We start from the raw sequence: 20,009 nt of genomic DNA, 5'->3' as shown, positions 1-20,009 counted from the left end.
AGGAGTGGGTGGATCTTGAGACTGTTCATTAGTTTTCTTTCATCCAGCTATAAAAGATGGGAAAGCAGAAATACTCTGCATAGAAAAATGGGAAGCTAATGACAGGGTAGAAGAGAGAACTGCCCTGATCTTGGCGTCACATAGCACTTCTCCACTGCGGATAGAGTGGGCAGTGTGACTTCCAGGGAGGTGTTAAAGCTGATATTTGCAGTGCTTATGTCAAGTGAATTCTTAGTGACTAAAATGTTTGCAGCTATATAGTGAGGTAACAAAAATGATGATGACTGCACATAAGCAGACTAAAGAGCCCAGCTGTGAGATGTAGCTGGGCCCTGGTGATGATGCTTAGGTCAGGAAGCAGCTGAGCTGCACTATATTTGAGTTTCTGGCACCCTCTTGTGGTAAATACTTATTTTTATCTATATTTTTTGAGTGTTTTGTAGATGGGGAATAAAAAGTATTGAGATACTCTGAAGGTGTAGCGTGTTAACGTAAAAGTGATGAATAGAACTGGAGGACAGGAAGTCACTTAAGGACCTTGATGGTATCTCTTGGAAGTTTTATCTTTCCCTATACTCAATGACTAGAATCCCTTTTATCTAACTGAGCCCCAAAACTTGATTCCATTACTAATCAAACTGCAGGTGTTTTACCACTGAGGTGACCAGTATGTGTCATCTCTCCTAAGATAAAAAAGCCCACAGTGAAGGCAGTGTGGTTTAGACCATCTTAACATCAGGTGAATCCCATTTGAAAGCAGATGGTTGACCAAGCTAAGTTTATATTACGGTAAAACTTAGGTGTCTCTACCTGGGGAGAGCTGATACATGCCACTTACACAAAGAAGATCAAACTACTTTTTTTTTTTTTTTTTTGGCAGTGAAGAAAAGCTCTCGAGTAATTCTGTAAAACTTGGGACTATGCCAAAGTGTTGTGCCTCTTCTTGATGCATACAAACAAAACTGCGTGTGAGCCTGGAGAATGGAAGCTCCTGAATCTGAAGTCTAGTCCAGTCTTTGGTTTGCTGACCTGCTTTAATCACAGTTTCCTTTTCTCCTGTGTACCAGCCTTTCCTAGTGTGCAAGGAAGGGTGTTCAGCATCTGCCCTAAACTGTGTCTTTTTACTTATGTGTGGGAAAGAAGGATGGTAGTGATGTTGCTGACATGTTTGAGGTTTAGTTAAATCACAGTAATTTGGAAATCCTTAGAAGAATAGAGCAGAACAGAAAGGGTGCATTACTGGATCATGGAAATGGGAGAAGCTTGGTGTCAAAATTAAGTTTAGTTCTTCTAAAGAGGAAAAGTGAGCCATGGAATCAGAGTGACATACTTTTGCAGCCACCTCAATACTTCAGGCTTCTGCAGCATTTCTTCCCTTTAGTATTGCAGAATTCTTTGTGGATGTCAAGTACCCATCAGGTCCTTTTGAGACAGGAAAATGATTATCCTCATTTCATGAATGGTTAAAGTGCTGTGTCTTACACCATGCAGTGTGAAAAGTGCTGCAGTAAAGAATTTAGCGGAGGGTTCCCAGTTCGATGCTGTTTGTTCATTGCCCCATGTATTTCAGAGTTTGAGTTAAGGTGAGCATTTCTTTCATGACATCTCTCAGCAGCCTCTCTGAGTCTTAACTTCTGGCTCCCTAAAGCAAGTTCTGCCGATTCTGTGCATTCTGTTGTTTTAAATGGGAACTTCTGGAACTTTTTTTTTTTTTCTGTGATTCTGACCTTTTTGACTTCAGTAAATCACAGATAGAAGCGATTGTGTCTGCCTAAATCCTGCTCCTCGGAAGCGTGGTCTTAACAGACAAGTATTTCTGAATGTGTCCATCAGGTGGCAATGTAACCTCACTGTTCTTTTTGCTTTACAGGCTGGCTCCTGCCCTGCGACTGAAAATGCAGCATCTCGGGAGCCGCTGGTAAGTTCTTCGAGAAGCAGCGTATATTTTTGCTGATAATGTAGTATAGATGAATTGTTCTCTTTGCTGCATTATTTTGCATCCATTGCTTTGCTTTTCTAAGGAGCTGGTGCTTTGTGAGAGGTGTGTAAACTGCCTTATGTTGCCCTGCTGTTGACCTTTGACCTGTAGCCATAACCTCCTACCTTTCTGGGGTTAGAAATGGGTCACCTAGGCCACTGAGTTGTCCTTGAGCATGGACTGCTTGTCCTAAGGGTGTGCAATGTATGCTCTTGATCAGTATGCTTCTTTAGTAAAGAGTCTGAAGAAAGACCTGTGCAGCATAATTTAAACTGAGATTCTTACTGCTATTGTCTGATAAAAACCCCCTCTGCAGTTCAGAGGCCTTATTCAAGCTGTCTTTATATTCAGATGCATCAAGAGTGAGCTTAGAAGTGTCTGGAAGCTGGCCTTGCATGTGATCCAATGTTTTCACTCTAGAACTGTTTTGGAAAGAGCTTTTTTTTTTCTTTTTTGTGATGATAACTAAAAGAACCCCGTTTTTATTCTCTTTTGAGCTGCAGAATATATATATTTTATATATATATATATATATATATATATATATATATATATATATATATACACACAATCTTCTCTTTTTTTTTTTGCTTCCTCTTCAGCCATCTATAACTCAGTCAAAACCTTGCCAAAATGCTTAGCCCATGTTATTGTCCTAAACTTGTGAATCTCTAATTGGGATTCTTCTCTGGCTTTCATTTGATGATCATAGTGAATACAAGCTGTTTGCAGGGAGAAGACTTAAGTACTTTCCGTAATGGTGTGGCACTGGCCACATCAAAGTATTTTTACCTTGTAACTATTATCTGGAGAACACAGGAGATGATTTTTACAGGAGAGAGATGTGAGTAAAGACTGTGACCTGGGAAGAGTCAGTAAAATGCATGAAATGAAAGGGATGTTCGTGAGATGTGTTAAGCTCTGCAGTGAAAACCTCTTTAGTAACACTATGCCATCCCATAGTCATCTGTATGTGAGATTAACTAGAGTTATTATTAACACCATGTGCTTTTTGATGGGTTTTGTGGTTTGTTTTTGGGGGGGTTTGTTCCCCTCCACCTTAGGAAGGTCATAGCAGGCAGCAGATCATCACACCCTGTAGTGGTCAACACTTTCTTCTCTTTCTCAAGGCAGATCCTAACATTACCTTTGATTTAATTAATTTCTTACTGTATGTGCAACTGAAGAATTGCTCAGAGGAAGCACATAGCAGTTGTGTATCCTTCTTTATATGTGTATATTTCTACCACATAAAAATATTTATACATTTAAAGAACTCTAACATAAACTTTGTTCTCACAATGGTGAGTCTAGTGTGTGAGCTAATTAAAGCCCTTTGAAAGGTGGAGGCTTTCTCCTTATTCTTTCTTTTCATATATTAAACTCTCACAGTCTTTGTCACGTTTGCTTAGGAATCATTATTACTTCCAGCTGAGTATGTTTAGAAGCCTTATTAAATGAGCAGTTCAGTTCTGTGAGCCAGATGACCTAACTTACACCACACTACTGTGGCTTCTCTGTAGCCAGGATCATGCATGCTGCCTTCTAATGCATGCAGTAGATGTCAGTCCATGAAGCAGACTTGTGGGCACATGGGACCATGTCATAAAAATGTTTATGGAAACACCAGAACAAACTGTGGCATGAATCCAGCAAATGGCTCTGTATGGAAAGACGTTTGCTCCAGCTTACCATTGCTGACTTCAGATCTGGTGCAAAGCAGTTGAAGAAGGCCTACAGAATCCAGAGGAGGGAGAAAAGAGTCTAATGGCCAACTTCTGCTCTGTACCCTTTCACCTTTTTTGCCTTAATTGGTGACTGAAAATACTCAGTGCTTTGCAAGACTGAAACCTGCTCAGAACATACAGGTGGTGTTACACACAAGAATAAAAAAGCAATAGCATTAAACATCTTGTGTCGTATCAGCGGATGCCATTACAGATTCATACAGTATTTGTAATTCTAATGGGCACTGTATCCTCCCAGGTGCTAATACCTTCTGCTCTGTGCTCAGTGGCACCGTCTTCTGTGTCCTTTGTACCCCTGCAGTCTGCTGCTTTCAACCGGAATCCAGGAGAAGCAATGATTTCTAGCTGTTTGTAGGAGGACTTCAGTGTTCTACAAGATCATGTAGCAGATGTAGTTTGACGCATCATATTGTGTCCTGCATTTTGGGTTTATGGCCTTACTGAGGCCTTCAGAATAGAGCCCTCCAAACTCATGTCACACTCCTAATTGCTTTTTCTTCAACCTACTTCTGATGTTTCGAACTACCAAAAGGGAGATAAGGGACTCAGTGTCCATGCCATTAATCTCTTGAGTTATCCAGTGTCCTTACAATAAACCGTCCTAACTGAAAAACACTCCCTAATAAGAGGTCATTGTGTAACAGCACTGACAGTGGAGAATGAGTTGGAGGGGGATGGGGAAGCTGTAATTTTTGCAGCAGAGAGCGGACACTCATTTCCCTGGCTGTCGGTCTTGCCCCATTAAAATTTGCCGTGTAGCTCCATAGTGGGAAGTGTAACCTTGTGTTAGCAGAGTGTCAGCATCTCGCTCTGCTGCTGTTTACAGCCACGTTTGTCATCGTCAGCCTGGGATCAGCTTCTCCTTGAGTCCAGCTTATCAATGAACACTGCTGCATCCCTTTCTGCTCGTATGTGCAGCCACCTCTGATAAGCCTCTCAACACTTGTGGAATTGGAATAGGTTTGTCTTTTTGCAGCCACTCAAAGTCCTGGGTTGTGCAAAAGGCATAACTACAAAGGACAAATCCCCTTTCTGTGAGATTAAAGCATTAGAAATTCCCCTTTTTTCTTGAATCTTTGTTTCTTCAGTCTAGTTTCTCTCTTTAGTGTAATTATGTCATCTTTTTTTACTTCTCTTTTTCGCTTGCTTTGTCTCTCCCTAGCAGCATCTTTTAGCTCTTTAACCATATTGTGCTGCTTTTGAGATGTTATCACGAGCTTGAATATGTTTGCCGTTGGCCTGTGCTTTCTGCCAAATGTGCTGCAGTTGAAATTGCAGCTATGAAGGTTGTACACATGAGAGCCTCTATGATGAACCTAAGGAAGCAGAGCTTGTAAGTGAGGCCTTTCCACATGCTGCTTGTTTGTTGTTTGTTTTTTGACTTTTTGCTTCCTGCCACGAAACATACTCATTCCCTTGCTGGTGCTTGTTACCTGGAAGATGTACTAGTTGTAAATATAGAAGTACTGGTTATAAATGTAAAACGCTCTCTTGGTTTCTCACTAAGTTACAAAATCCCTGGGTCATGGTATAAAGACCAGGATATTTCTTTTGCAGGATTATTTAACTTTTCTTCTTTTATGTTTAGCATCTGCTGTTTCTTTCTGGTTTTTGCTGCACTGAAACATGGACATTTAATTCCCCTTCTAACACGCTGTTCAAAGGTACAAGGCAACAAGAATTACTGCTACCTCTGAAGCATTTAGTGTAGAGTTTGTTGGGATGTGCTGGAGCCCTTGTAGCTTTTCCCCACCCTTTGTTAAACTTATCTTCAAAATTTTAAGGGTCATGATAATGACCGGAGTACTTATTACACCCCTTTTTATGCGCACATCATAGGGTACACTGCACACATTCATTATTGTGTTTAAGGAACATGTCCATGTTATCTCCATTTGCCAGAAAAACTAATTGAGATACAGGTTAACTGCCTGGCCATGTTAGTCCAGCAAGTTAGTGCTATGGTGTAAGACCTAGTCTGTTGGCCTGGTAAATGAGGTAATTTCTATTTCAGGGCCTTCATTCTGCCTCTTTTATTTCTTAGGAAAAGCCTCTAGTCTTGCACATGTAATACGTATTTTTTAAAGTGATTGTGGTATACTGCTGCTTCCGTAGTTCATCCTTTTCTTGGTTTTGTGTAATTTTCTGGTGATTGAGGGATAACGAAAAAATGGAGAGCAGAGAAGACACTTGACATTTCTATATACAGTGTGTATCCACAGGCACAAAGTCACATCAGTCAGTATGTCTGTGCTGAACACATTCAGTTTTGTACGTATCTTTGCTTTCCTGAGCCATCAGTTGGGTTCTCAAATTGAAGCTGTGACTGGGACTTGGTTCTGGGTATATTTAGTTCCCCTAAGTTTTTTGTCTTCAGTTGCTATGTTTCCTTGGAAGTAAACCAGTAAGATTTGTGGTGTGTGCTTATGATGGATAAAACTTTTGAAATTGAAACTGGACAGTTAGTTACCCTTTACTCAGCTGCTTGGATTTAGGTGCTTAGCGTTCAGTGACAGACAATAGAATTACTAGATCCTTTCTGTTTCATTGCCTCCTTTTAAACCTTATCTATTCTGTTAAGCTTCCTTGTAAGTAGCCTGTGGTTAAAGAGAATTTCATTTAGGTTTCTGAGAAAGGAGCTTAGCAATTGAGATCTTAAGTTTCACTACTTTTAGCGCTAACTGCTGCAATTAGAAGTTGCTGGAGCCTAAACAGTATCAACCCTGTGGTCTTTAACCATGTGAACAAACCATGAGTGGGAATTGAGAAAAGGTTACAGAACTGTGCTGTCAGATTTGAGAGAGCTTGTTGGAACTAATGTTAGTTAATGTTAGTACTCTAACTTAGAGTACTCAGAATCCACTTTTTATGAATAAGCCTTTGGGCACATTGAGAATCCATTTCCCTCCACTTCTTGTGAAGCAGTAAATGCTCTTTCTGCCCTATCAAAGCCTACAGAAAACAAGATACATGGGAATTTTTTAAAGATTCTGCTGTGCCTGAAATTGTTGTTTGAAATGAAGAACGGTATTTTCACTGAAAAGCTCATCCTTTGTTTTCAGGAGCACATTGTTAGGCAAGGGATACCACAGTACCCTTTTCCTTTCTTTTAAAGCTCAAAGGTCCTGCTCGAGATTTGTAGAAAAGCGTGACTTTTTTCAGAAGGACCTTCATTTCCAGAAATGACATGAGGGACTGGAGTCCACTGGAGGGACACTCCCGTCACACTTTTGCTTTCCATTTTCCCAGCCTTTATTGTTTAAGACGAGATTTATACCTGTTTACTGTACAAATCTTCTGTCTGCCACACTGGGTTTGTTCGGAGTGGTGGCCTACACTGAATGATTCTCTAAAAGTAAATCCATCCAGAGGGGGTTTCCAGACAGCCAGAGTCAGTAGAAAACTAACTTACAGCCCCCAGCGAAACATCAGTCAGGATAATTTACCACTGTCAGCAGGAGGGAAAGAGAGACTCAGTTTTGTGACCTCCCGTGCAGGCAGTAACCCTAGTGGTGTGATAAAGCTGCAGTTGGGCAGGGGAGGCCCTGAATGTGTTGCTGTGGATTCCCGGTGCTGGACAATAATTCCATCAGGCTGTGGAGGGCAATTGCTGTGCAGATTTCAGTTTTATTGGGCCACGAACAGGGAGCCAGAGTTGTGTGACTGCTTTACAGAACATCCTTTGGTTTGCTGTATTCCTTTGGAATTCTATAATTTACTGAAGCAGACCTCTCTTGTGTTTGACCTTTTGATAAATTTGAGATTATTGTTTTTTTTTCCTGGTTTTGTCTATTAGTTCTGTGTGTTCATTGACTTCATTCGTTGTTCATGCAAAATGTGCTCGCTTAATCTGTCACTCCCTTTACTCTGTTGATTTAGAGAAATATGATGCGCAATACAAATTCACTTACTAGTAATTAAAGGAACACTGTCATGTCAAGTTAAGTGGCCCATCTGAGGTCAATGAGACAGGGTTTTGGGGGGATTCCCTTAAATCCCAGTTTTAAAAGAGGCTGAACTGTCATAGTTTGGGATATAAGTGAGTTCTGTTGTAGTACTATACAACAATGTGTGAAAGCTAAAAGCTTGCAGGAGTTACAGGCCAAAGCAGGTTAAGACCCTTTCAGGCTGTGCAACATGTAATAATGGCTTTGCCTGTTCCTAACAGTTTACAGGTTAAACAACTGGGTGGGGCAGCATAACAGCTAGGACTGGTACCATCATTTTCTATTACTAATACTGTGGTGAGTATTTGTGCAGAAGAGAGTTCTGAAAGCAGTCCCTACTTGCTTTTCAGACAAACCAACCTACAGGTCAGAAGACTTTTAGGATGGTTTTTAAATAGTTGTGATACTCTTAAGTTGTTCTTTACAAAACCTGCAAAGAAATTCAAGTACTAGGAGTCAGGTTAGACTCTTTTTTAATGTTAAGTGATTTGACTCCCAGAGATCCCAGATCTCTCACTGAAGATAAAATGGAAGCTACAGCACTTTGTGACATTGGAAAAAAAAAAACCAAACAAGAACACTGGCACACAGTTGGGAAATACTTAAAGTTACTTGATATTTCCCCCTTGAGAAAAATGGATGTAACTACGTTCATATGGTGTTTCGGAGGTCTAAACATGCTACACCTTCAAATTCTTTTTTTACAGATTATGGCCTGCTTTGCTGTCAGCTGGCTGCGCTGCATGAATTGGCAGCCCAGCTCTTTGCCTGCTCAGTAAGATCGGGAGCACTTTGCTGTGTGCATCCCAGCACATCCCTTGGAAAGGGTCCTATGGATTTCAAACCAGTGACAGTGGCACAGCAAAGGGATGCCTGCACAGTGTGCATCTTGGTAATGATGGGGTATGGGATTAAGGTGAGAGGATAGCATCATTTCAGCTACATGTGTGGAAAATATGCTATGTGCAGAACAACTTGTAGAGGGCAGCAATTGCCCACAGTTCTTTCTGCTTAAGGAGGGAAGGGACCAGCTTAAGAACTTCACAGGAGTCTCTGCCTTTTTAGCTTCTTGAAATAACTTTATGGAGGAGACTTGTTCTTTGGAGTGTCTCTTGACTCCACATTATTAAATTCCTAATCTGGAAAGTGTTTACTAGAGATTCTTAATTCTTCTCCTATCTCTCATACCACTGAGCAGTTGGACTTCTTTGCCGATACCCAGATGATGCCTGTGTCATTGTTACTGCAGTCAAAAGAGTCTAATGACAGCTAGTGATTCTTATAACTGCCTACATGTGATAACTTGAGCAAACTTTCCTCAACTTTGATGGGGGAGTACATCCTTCAGCACTTTCAGCACCAAGATTTGCCAAACTAGGAACTTGAGAGTTGGTATAATTTCTGGATTTGGAGTTCCTAACCAACTTACTTCAGACTTTCCCTGCTTTTCATGTTTCTTGTATTTCTCTGTCACTTACATTGCAAATCCTCCCAAGCATCTTAATAGTTTGGGGTTGGTTTTGTTTTGGTTTATTCTTTACATAGCTCTTCTCCTTGTAGAGCCCATGTCCTTTTCCCAGTTGTGATCCCATAACACACCGCTGCTACTTTGACAATTGCATTTCTGGAAAAGTAACAATGAAGATATGCATTTTTTTTAGTAAAAGGATTTTATAGCTGGAGAGAAGCAAGAGAGGGAGCTTCATATCATCAGCCCCAGAATGTGCCCCACTTTTTTACATCATCAGTTTTATCTTTTGGTCGGAGCAGGATTTTTCTCTGCTGTCAACTTCCTGCTTTGTCAAGCATCTGAATGACCTGAATGATGGTTGGTATTCCTTGGGATACCATTGTACAGCAGAGTACATCTTGCTGCAGTGGAGTTTCCCTGCTATACAGTGAGAATTTCCTGTGTCTTCTTTCCCTCTTGCTTCTCCTGTTTGTTTTGTGTGCCACCCTAAGTGTTTCCTTTCCTCCTTAAGCATCTGCACCCTTCAGATGTTTGCAGACAGTTATCACATAATTTCTGCTTTCCCCCACCCCCATTCTGGTCTCTTAGCCAAGCTCTACATATTTAGCTCATTTAATCTTTCCTCATAAGTCAAGCCCGTAATTGACAGCTCTGACATGAAGAGTCGCATTGGTTACACATGCTGCCAACAGGATATAAATACCTTCTATGCAGTGATTGAGAATTACAGTCAAGACTGAGACAAGCCCCCCCGACACTGTATTTTTTGACAACCTTTTTCTCAACATCAGGTTGCCACAATCCTGTAAAGATGGATTTAATTCTCACTCCAGTGGTCAGCTACCAAGCATCCAGTATGCTTCAAAGCAGTGGTATTAGGTCAGTTGGGAAATTCAGTACTAAAGCCCCATGGGATTCCAGTCTCACCCTAAATTCTTAGAGTTGGTGGTCTCTTTGCTAGGCATACAGGTGCCTTAAGCTGCTGAAGGTCATTCCTTCTGGGAAGGCAAAGCTCAGCTCTGTGCAGCTTAGTGTGTTGCCTGAAGTGAATGGGTCTTGCTGTGCACATGTGAAATGAAAGGTTTTGCAGGCAGTGCCCATGCATGCGTGTAAGCACTTCCATCAGGAGGCTCACAGCTCTGGTGCTGGCCCGGATCCCTTGTGCAGATACTCTTGGCACTGATGTTCTTCAGTGTCTCTGCCAAGAGGAAGCTGAGGATGCTATTGATCCGATTGGCATAGCTATGAACAAGTTTGGGGTTCTTGCTTATACATGTAGGACGTGGGGAGAGGCTTTACCCAGAAAGGAATTACTGCACTGGTGGAAGAGGTAACTCTGTACTACGTGTCCATGGCTTGCTACATACAGATCTGTTTCCAACTAAACATATTTGGAGGTAGCTTTAGGTTACTTGTCTCCTCATGTTTGCTGCATTCTCTTGAAGAAAATAGGTGCAGCTAACTAAAGTTGAGGAACTGGTAAATGAATTGTCTAGCCTCTAATGTTGCATTCAGTGAAGCTTCATATGATACAGTTTCCCCAGCGGGGCTAGTTCACAAACATTACATGTATTATTGCAAAGCATGCAACATAAAGAGAACATTTATGAAAGGGAATATCAGAGGAAACATTATAGCAGGGACCTTATAGCCTTTCCATTATTATGGTTTAAATCTTGACATGGTCTTTATTTGCAGTGACACTGGGACCAGTAAAGAAGTGTTTTTTCTCTTTCCCTCCCCTCCCCTTTCTCCCATCTCCCTTTCATTCTTTTCTTCCACATCCTGTTCTGAAGCTGTGGTGCAGAGATACAAATCGTTAAACATGCAAGTAGTCAGAGCGCCAGGTTTCAGTTTGTGTGGAATCAGCCCCTTTTGACTCAGAAGTTGGAAACCAGATGACTCACTGAGATGCATGTTTGTTGTTTTTAATAACTGTCATTTTGCAAAATATGGTCAAAGCTTCAAACCATGACTTGTGGAGTAGGGGTGGTGTGTATTTATTTTTAATTTGGGAGGCTATAAGCTGGAATGTGTTTGTAGCTGCAGCCTGCCCTTAAAATCAGAGATAAAATAAATTAAAGCATTGACAGTGTGAAAGATTTTCGAGATAATTTTTTCCTCTTACCTGAAAAATACTTTTTTTTCCTTGATCAATTCCTTGAAAAGGCTCCAGGTGCCAAACATCTGGTGGGATTTTAGACCCCTGGTTTATGGCTATGATTTTTAATATATACCCAAAGGGACAGGTTTCTTAAAAAGAAAGCAAGCAGATGTTTTTCATTTGTGGAGTTTTAAAGAATAAATGCCATTCCTGCTTTATCCTTCCAATTTCTAACAAAATTGTCATCTATCTCCTTTCTTCTGTAAGCAGCTAGCAAATGTAGTAGTTTAGTGGCAGAATTCCCTATCAATAAAATCTCTTAGCAGTATGGAAAATATGAAAATTTCTACACATTTCATTTTCTAGAGATTTATTACTGCTTGTACAACAGTTTGTAAACTATAAGCTCAGTATTAAGTGCTTTATGAGTTTTTTGTGGTTTACTTTCTAATTTGCCTTAAGAAGCACTGTTTTAATTTGTTGGAGTTCTACTAGTTTGTTTTGCAGGTCAGTTAATTTTCAGGCACTCCATCACAGAGCAGAGCTGTATAAAACCTGTGTATGTGAGAACACAATTTCACCCTAGATATAAAACTGTATGTAGTAGCCCTATGGCAGAAATCATTGTGATCATGGATTTTCCTCCAGTTCAGTTTTCAGATTTGGATGCTTTGTAACCATTTCTATCATGATTTATATTATGGTCTTTTGCAATTGCTATTGCAAAATGAAGTAACTGTGGTATAGTCCAAGGGACTCCTAACCTACCTCAGCCTGTTGCTTCTTGTTAGAGAGCAAAAAAGTAGCTACTGATTTGAAACAGTTCAAGTTTGGGTTCTGCTTTTAGATTGATATGGGTATCTCTCTAGTGCTTGAAGTGCTAGATAGAAGCATACTGCCTTCAATCTGAGGGACTATGGATACATGTGCTGGCTCCTCCTGGGCAGCTGTGGTTTACCTGTTTTGTTATTCTGATTAGGAAAGAAATAGGCTTTGGTCTTTATTTTTTAAAGTGAACGTATTTGCTTGTGAAAGGTAGTGATGTGATGGCTTTGGAAGCTGAAATCCTCTTCTCAAAAAACTGAAACTGCAAGCTGTGATAGGAGCATTGCAGGATTCCCCACCGGCATGATATGGAAGGGACCCCCCTGGTCCCCCAAGAGATGAGAGGAGAATTTGGTCTCTAGCGCATTCAATGCTTGACTTCCCTCTGAAGCTGCCAAGAAGGATGCCAATTTTTCCATTTAGCTGACTATTGTATAGACCTTAAAAGGGAAGGTTTTAATGCAGTTGGCTGCGATATAGACTGTTAAAGGGAAGTTATTTATTTTAACTGGCTGCTGTATGGATTATTACAAGGGCATTCTTTTAGCTGCAGTTGCTATATTGACTAGTGAATGTGCTGGGCTGTATTGCTAGTAGCTGTCATATTGACTGTTAGAGAAAAGATCTGTATTTAAGCCATAACACTGCACTGGGATCTCCCAGGCAGGATATTAATGCTAATTCATCTGCTCACCCCCTGCTGTGAGTGTTATTTGTTTAAATCTGTAGAATCCCACAGCGCATTTATATCCTCGCTAGAGTGAGCTCCGCTCCCTGTAATTATTTAACATTATATGCTGATATAAATTGTAACAGTTAAAGAATGGTAATGAGTAGCAAAAAAACACAAACTTAACCTTAGAAATGGCAGAGTCAGCTCTTAAAACAACAGCCAGCAACTTTCACTGTTCTCTGTCTTTTCCCAAGTCCATATGCACAATATTGTGCATACATTATGTGTGTGCGTGTGTGTTCATGCTCGCACTGGCAACTGTGCCAGGCAAGGCTGTAATTATGCAGAACGTACTGTGAAACTTATGCACACACTCATAATTACACACAGTGCCTACGTACACCAAGTTTTATCTCTTTGCAGCTCAGCTTCTTGATGAGTTGCTCTGATAGGTGATTTGAGTTGGGGCTACCTTACTGACAGAGGAAATGGAGCCCCTGGATTCTTCTCCCAGGGAACGCATGTCCGAAGGTTAAGCTGGAAGCCATCGGGTGTCACTGTTGCTCTGTGCAGGCTCAGCTGGCAGTGGATTTGTCTGGCAGTAAAAACTGGACTTTGAAAGTAGTATTTTTGGCTATAAACATCTAAGGCATTTACGCATAATTTATATATAAAGTGCATGTCCATACAACACCACTTAACGTGTGGGTGGAGTGAGCGGAGGTAGCTCTATTGTGTGTTAGCTGAATTTCTTTGCAGTTTCTGTTGCCTATTATAGCATTCTTGTCCCAAACTGACATGCAAGATGGCCAGCTACTGCAGAATAGCTGTTGCATTCTGCTCTAGAAGTGACTGTAGTTCAACAGTGGAGATGACCTGATTCCTATATATAATTTCCCTGTGAACATTAAGGCGTGGGTAAATTTTGGGGTTTATGATGTACTCAACTGTGGTGTAGAAACAACAGGATTATATTCAGTTCAGATTTTTTAAGAGCTTGGGGCTTAAAAGGTACCGTAGAAGATTTTTAACTGTAGTATATTTGTGTCAGAGCTCATAGAAGAAAAAAGTTTGCATTAAACCAGTTCATCAATAGTATAAGAAAACTTGCATTTAAAGTATAAGTATACTTATGCTGACTTAAAATGGAGACAACAGAGAAAAGCCATGTAAATAGCCAAGAAAATGTATTTTAAAGAGACTTCTTTGTAATCTCTGTCCCCTCTGGTTTCAGGTAGGGAGTGAAAGCTGGCGTAAGAGGATCTGAGCTTGTACTTGATTTGCAGAGTAGCGTGATGGTCGGTTGGGCTGCGTTGGCAGCATGGACCTGTGCCAGACTTCACCACAATTCATACTGTGTCAGTTTAATAAATGCACTACTTAAATTATGAAATTACAAAAGAAAAAAGAGAATGCACTTATTCAGACTCTTAATACATTAAAAATAAGGCATTAAAACACTGCCTTTTTTTTTTTCCCTTCCAGAATCAATAATGAACAGGAAGGGTTGTAGACATTAACAGTCATGGACATTCAAGCTCTTATACATAAATTATCTTAGAAAAATGCACATAAGACTTGAATAATGTAAATACATTAATGCATTTAATAATTTAAACATTAAAGCGCATTCAGGAATTCGTGGCAGAAGCTGTTCTGAGATAAGGAACGGTCCTGGAAGTTGTGTGTCCCAAGATCGATGGCTGGTTTCTCCTTGAGAAAACTCTCTGGGGAAGTCAAGCAGTACAACTGGAGTGACCGCCTGTCCTACGAAATCCCAGGACATTAGCCAGCTCTTTTGCTTTTCACCTCCCATTCTCTCTCCGCCACATGCATGAACACATGCATTCAGAGTATCTCGTGGTCCAGACAAGGCCAGCGTGCATTTTGCCATTTCTTTTTTTTTTGCATTGTGGTGCAGGTTGTCTAGAAAGTAAATGAAGCAGCTTCATAGAAGGAGAGTGTCTTGGCTAAGGGTGAAATACCAATAAATGCTAAAGAAACTGCATGAAAGACATTCTCAGATACTATGTGGGGTAGGAAGAACTGCTTGGATAGTATGTGGACTCTGATCCACTACTCTTCCTGGGAGACAGAAACATCAGTCTTAAGCATGAAGAGTGGAATGGGAATCCTCTTCTTAGAGGGCATTGCATGGACCTGTAATTCAGACTCCATCCTAGGTGTCGGTTGGAGAGTGAGGCTTCAGGAAATCATGCTCTCCAGGAATACTTGGCTCTTTCTTGAGGCCCTGAAAACCACAGGGTTGTCTCTGGTGTAATGACAAGTTAAGGGGTTTTGTTCTGTTCTTGTCTCACTGTTCTTTGGATTGAAGCACCTTCAGCACTATAGCAGCACCTAACTGGCATGCCGCGGTCCCCCTGGTGCAGGATGTTTTCCTGAGGATTTTGAGCTGCATCAGTTTTGCTGATGTAATTAAGTTTGAAAGGTGCTGTATCGACCCCTCATGCCATTTCTAGAAACCATTTCTTGGTTTCTAGCTTTGCTTTCTTTGGCTCTTCCGCAGGCAGATGTTTTGGAGGTCATTTGCACCCTACAATTCCACTTACAAAGTGGTGTAAGGTATCCTGCTTAGGCCTAGATACTGATGGAACTAATGATGGATCTAATAAAAAAGAGCTTAGTCTGATCCCAAAGGGAGAAGAGTTGGGTTGGTTAATTAAAGGAGCCTGGCACAGGGCACCTAGTAATTATAGGTGCAAGAAGTCTGAATTTGAAGAGGACTGTGCAGCTGGAGAAGGATAGGGAGGCACCCAGAACTCTGCAGGCTGTGGGCAAGAATGCAGCAAAACCAGATCTGGAAATCAGACTCTGGCAGAATTCCTTGGTGAATTCTTATTTATTCCATTTTTTAATGAGGACCTGAATCTCTCCTCCTGCGTTTTATGTTTTTGCATGCACATGCGTATGTATAATTCCAGTAACACCCTATGGCTGGGAGGGTGATTTTATTAAAGACCAGAAGATTGAGAGGCAGATGTTTTAAGAGGCACAGGCCTTGCCCTATAGTAGTTTGGAATAATTAATGCTGACTGCTGCATTGGTTGTATTATCGATGCTACTGGGTCTTTATCTCAAGCATCATCTCAATACCCATGAGTCTGTATCACTGTAGGGCAGAGCTTTTGAAGGCAAAGGGGCTGAGGCCACCAGGACCTGCTGGGAAATTGCTCCTGAGCTCCTATGTAGGTGTGGGGTGGGGAACAGTGCTATGTCATCACATTGTCATCACCAGTGCTATGTCTCTTTATAGTTAAGTTCCTTAAAGCAGCATTTCTCAGGCTTAGGTTATAACCCCCAAAGGGGTGCAAAAGGCTTCAAAGGAAGTCACAAAGTAGCTAGCCAGTAAACAGCTTTATGCTTGTAATTGCTATTAGGAGTTCTGTTCCTCCTCATTTGTAGAGTTAGCATTTATTCCAGTAACTCTCATTTTCCTGAAAGAACTCGCTGCCATCTCAGCTGAAGAGTATGAGATGAGCAACCCCAACAGATGAGTGTAAAAGAGAGTCAAAGCTTGCATGAAGTTTTAGTACATTTTATTTTCCAGGGACAAGCTCTGCAAATGTTGCCTGAAACAAATTTATTAACTTTACAAGATAAAGAGGTTTTTTTTTGTCCCCAGTGGAGTTCTCAGTAGGCCCCATCTGGGGAAGGTGGGACTGTCTGTACAAAAATGTATGGTTTGTTTTAGTGTTCAGGGCTAAATAATGAGGCAAGGAAACTGTAGCTCTTATTCTGCCCTTAGAGCTGACATGCTGTACATTGGTAGGTGGCTCACCCTAGAAAATTAAATGCTAGTTTCAAAGGAATCTGGGTCAAATGCCGAAAAGCACCAGTTTCATCAAACTGCAGGAGATGGTCCACAGAAGAAAATTGCCTTGAGAATTTGCCTGCATGTATGTATGTGCTCCTTGGCTGCCGTGAGTGTAAAATAAACCAATGTTAACTTGAGACACCTATTTTTTTATGTTGCAGTGGACTAGGGGAATGCTCAGGGTCATTTTTTCCAGTTCAAGGTGACTTTATAGCTTCTGATCACTTGTACAAAGCCAGAGCCCTCAGTTTTCCCATCTCAAGCAGGCAGTACCCCCGTGTACATGGAATAAATTTTGAGCCTCCCACACCTGAAAGGGAGAAGCATCGCTGGTGGTAGAACAGGGGTGTGTCTGTTGCATGTGGGAAGCTCCTGCAGGGGATTTTTCATAATCCAGGGCCTGTTGAGGAGAGGACTTGAGTGATGGGATGCTCTGGATGTGGCCTGCAGGGAAAACAGAGGAGTGGGTGGGGATCTCCCTAGGCTCTCATGGCTTAACGGCCACATTTAGCTGTATTTAAGAGGCATAAGCATTTATAGTAAATTCTACTGCTATATCACAGCCTGCTTTCTGCTCTTCTAGCTTTGTCTCCATGGGGGTATTCCATGCTTTATCCCATTTCACAGCCTGAACTTTTCCCCCTATTTAGGGGATTACATGGGGCAGAGATGTAAGGAGAAAGGGAATCCTGCCATTACTCCACCTCTTTATCTCTGTAACTCCATGTATATCTATCTGCCTACTCTCACAGGGGCCAAGCTTTCTGCCTTCCAAAAGCCTACTCTGAAACTGCTGATTCAAGCAGGTAGGAACTTTAGGACTCGTGGAATAAATGCCTCCTGCGTGCTCCCCTGGCACTGGGATTTCCTCTCTGATTTATCATGCTCGGATCCGCTAATGTCCCTTGACTAAACTGGCATGGTGCGATGGTGTGAAGGTCATTTTATATGTGCCATATACATTTCCGGAGACATGATGGGAGGGTAGGACATCTGAAACAGCATATCCTGCTGGGAAAAGGAGGAAGAAAAGGATAGTCTGGCTCTTCTTTTCACAGCCTCTTGTGGTGGGATGAAGGTTTTGACAGCCTAATTCAGCATTTAGAGAAAGAACCAAGCAGAAAGATTCCCCCTCACCCACTCCTTGCAGCCCAGCTGTGACAAACTGACAGATAATTAACAAATCAAGACCTCCTATTAGCCTTGTCCCTGATGCATTAAAGCAGCTCTTATGTTGCATGTGTCCTTTAGCAAATGCCTGTGCTTTATGGCTTAGAGTGAGGTGGGTAGATCACTTTCAAAAGGCAGAGGGTTCTCTAGGGTGTCAATGCACAGATATTTCCAGGAATGAGAGAAGTTGCTTCTGAAAGAAAATGGTGGACGGTAGATGGGAGAGCTGTACCACAGCTGGATGGGAGCTACTCTAATGGTACAGTGTGTGTATGTTGTATCTCCTGGGAATACAGGACTGAAACAGATGTATGGAATTATTATTGAGTCCTTGTTTTTACAGAAAATGACACAAGTTGAAGCAGCAATTGATAGGACAGGTTTTTTGACTGTCACTAACCAAGCCTGTAAAAATTACATGTCAGGAAATGTGGTTTGTGGTAGAAACAGATCTAATGTTCAGACCTTAATATTACATTGTGGGTAGTGTATTGTGCCCTGCCTTTCTGTACTCAAGTTGCTGAAACTGCATGGGTAAACCCCAACAAGCCACCTTCTCGTCACTTTAGCTCGACTCATTTGGAGAAGAATGAGGAAGAGTGTCAATATCCTTCTAGTTCCAGATGTTAAATAGACACAAGCCATTGGTTCAGCTTAACACATGTTAAAGGAGAGAGAGAGATCTAATTGCATCAAAGCCACTCTTAAGTTCATGTATGTGGAGCCCATCAAGCTGAAAGCATCCAGACAGCATCTGCTGTTATCAAATCACTCTTGAGTCGAGCTAATTAAAATAGAGCTTCATTTTTCTGAACCATTGTTTGGCAGGAATTCGAAACAGGTCTAACCCAATTTCTGTGTGTTTATGAGCCTTTATTATATCAAAAGTACTTTTCTGTAAATGTACAGGGCAGTGTTAAATGAATTGATCCGCACTGTATCACTGTAGATGCACTATGGACTTCCTAATGATTTCTCTTCTAGCTTTTTCCAGATATACCCCAGAAAGCTTGCTTTGTCCCTTATCGTGTCATCTTCTTTCTCTGTTTTCCTTTCTATCTCACTCTCAAGAAAGTAAATGTCCTTGTATTTCTTTCTTTCATATCCTCCTCCTCCACTCTATTGGGATTTTTGTATTATTAAAACATTTACACATTTGCTGCCACATGCAAATGCAGAATAATAAACCAGGACTCTGTATACTCCAGACAGGAGGAGGAGGTCTCTCACCACTGATTCTTACCCAGTACTCATCCCTGTTGATTACAGGGGACAGAGGTGTTGAATCTGTTTGCTGTAGGAATATTTTTCCCCTTAATTTTTTATTTTCAACAATTTACATTGCGTGTGCAAATTCTAGGTATCACATTCCCCTTTATAATTTGCTACATACCAAGCACAAAAGTTAAAGAGATGTAGCAATTGCTCCCTTAAGACAGGTTGGACTCTTTGACATCTAAAAGCTAATTCATGAATATTCTCTGGAGCATGAGAATACCACATATAGGGCCAGTGACTTCAGAACACGAGTGTGAGTAGCAGCCCAGTGATACAGTACAGTTGGGAATTAACTATTTTTCTGGTTCCCACTATAATCTGAGGATGATATTCTTAAATCTTAAATTTATTCCTGAATAGTGGGTTTAGATGACAAAAAAAAAAAAAAGGAAGTTAAGCATTAGCATACATAAAATTCCTGACAGTGATCTGTCATGAAATCTTCAAAAGGTAGGAAAGACTTTCGGACTTTAAAAATAGGTGGACAAAATACAAAATAAAAATTCTTTCTGAAATACAGGTATAAATATATGCTTTCTGTTCAAGGAAGTCTACTTCTTTTAACTCAGTTAATTCACCTTGGAATGGAATTTAACTGCATTTTATTTTGCATATAATACATTCTATTCTGAAGGCATATATTCAGCTCCTCTGCGTAAAGCTTAAGAGCAGCATGCATAAACTGATACCAGAAGCAATCGCAACATTTTGCTATAAGCAAAACCAATGGGTAAAGTTCTATTAGCTGTTCCCAAACCTATGAATAAGTATTGTCTCTCTTTGGTGGTTTTACAGAGATGAAGAAAATTGTGGCTCAGAAGTTTGGTCTTATGGTCATTGACAGTGACTCTCTTCTGATTCCTCTTTTAATAAATTTAAGTGAATTTAATGCTGACAACACGCATTCAAAGGATAGAGCAGGGACCTGGTCCTGTGTGATTTTTCTGGAAGTCTTTTAAGCAGACCTAATCTGAGGGCAC

The 20,009-nt window shown here is 40.9% G+C and overlaps 1 protein-coding gene across 1 annotated transcript in view; it reads left to right on the top strand.

Annotated features, from left to right (window-relative positions):
- The window catches only part of PEX14 (peroxisomal biogenesis factor 14), a 76,226-nt gene that overhangs the window by 5,087 nt on the left and 51,130 nt on the right, over positions 1–20,009 (top strand). The window contains exon 2 of the mRNA XM_057431602.1: positions 1,871–1,918. Within this exon, the coding sequence (XP_057287585.1) occupies positions 1,871–1,918 (48 nt within the window). The remainder of the gene's footprint in view (positions 1–1,870; positions 1,919–20,009) is intronic.

The sequence above is a fragment of the Pezoporus wallicus genome, unplaced genomic scaffold (assembly GCF_028554395.1).
Source record: "Pezoporus wallicus isolate ANWC-B61680 ecotype Strahan unplaced genomic scaffold, APGP_CSIRO_Pwel_v1 contig_8006, whole genome shotgun sequence".
Taxonomy (NCBI): Eukaryota; Metazoa; Chordata; class Aves; order Psittaciformes; family Psittacidae; genus Pezoporus; species Pezoporus wallicus.
This window is presented reverse-complemented; position numbering and strand designations above follow the sequence as displayed.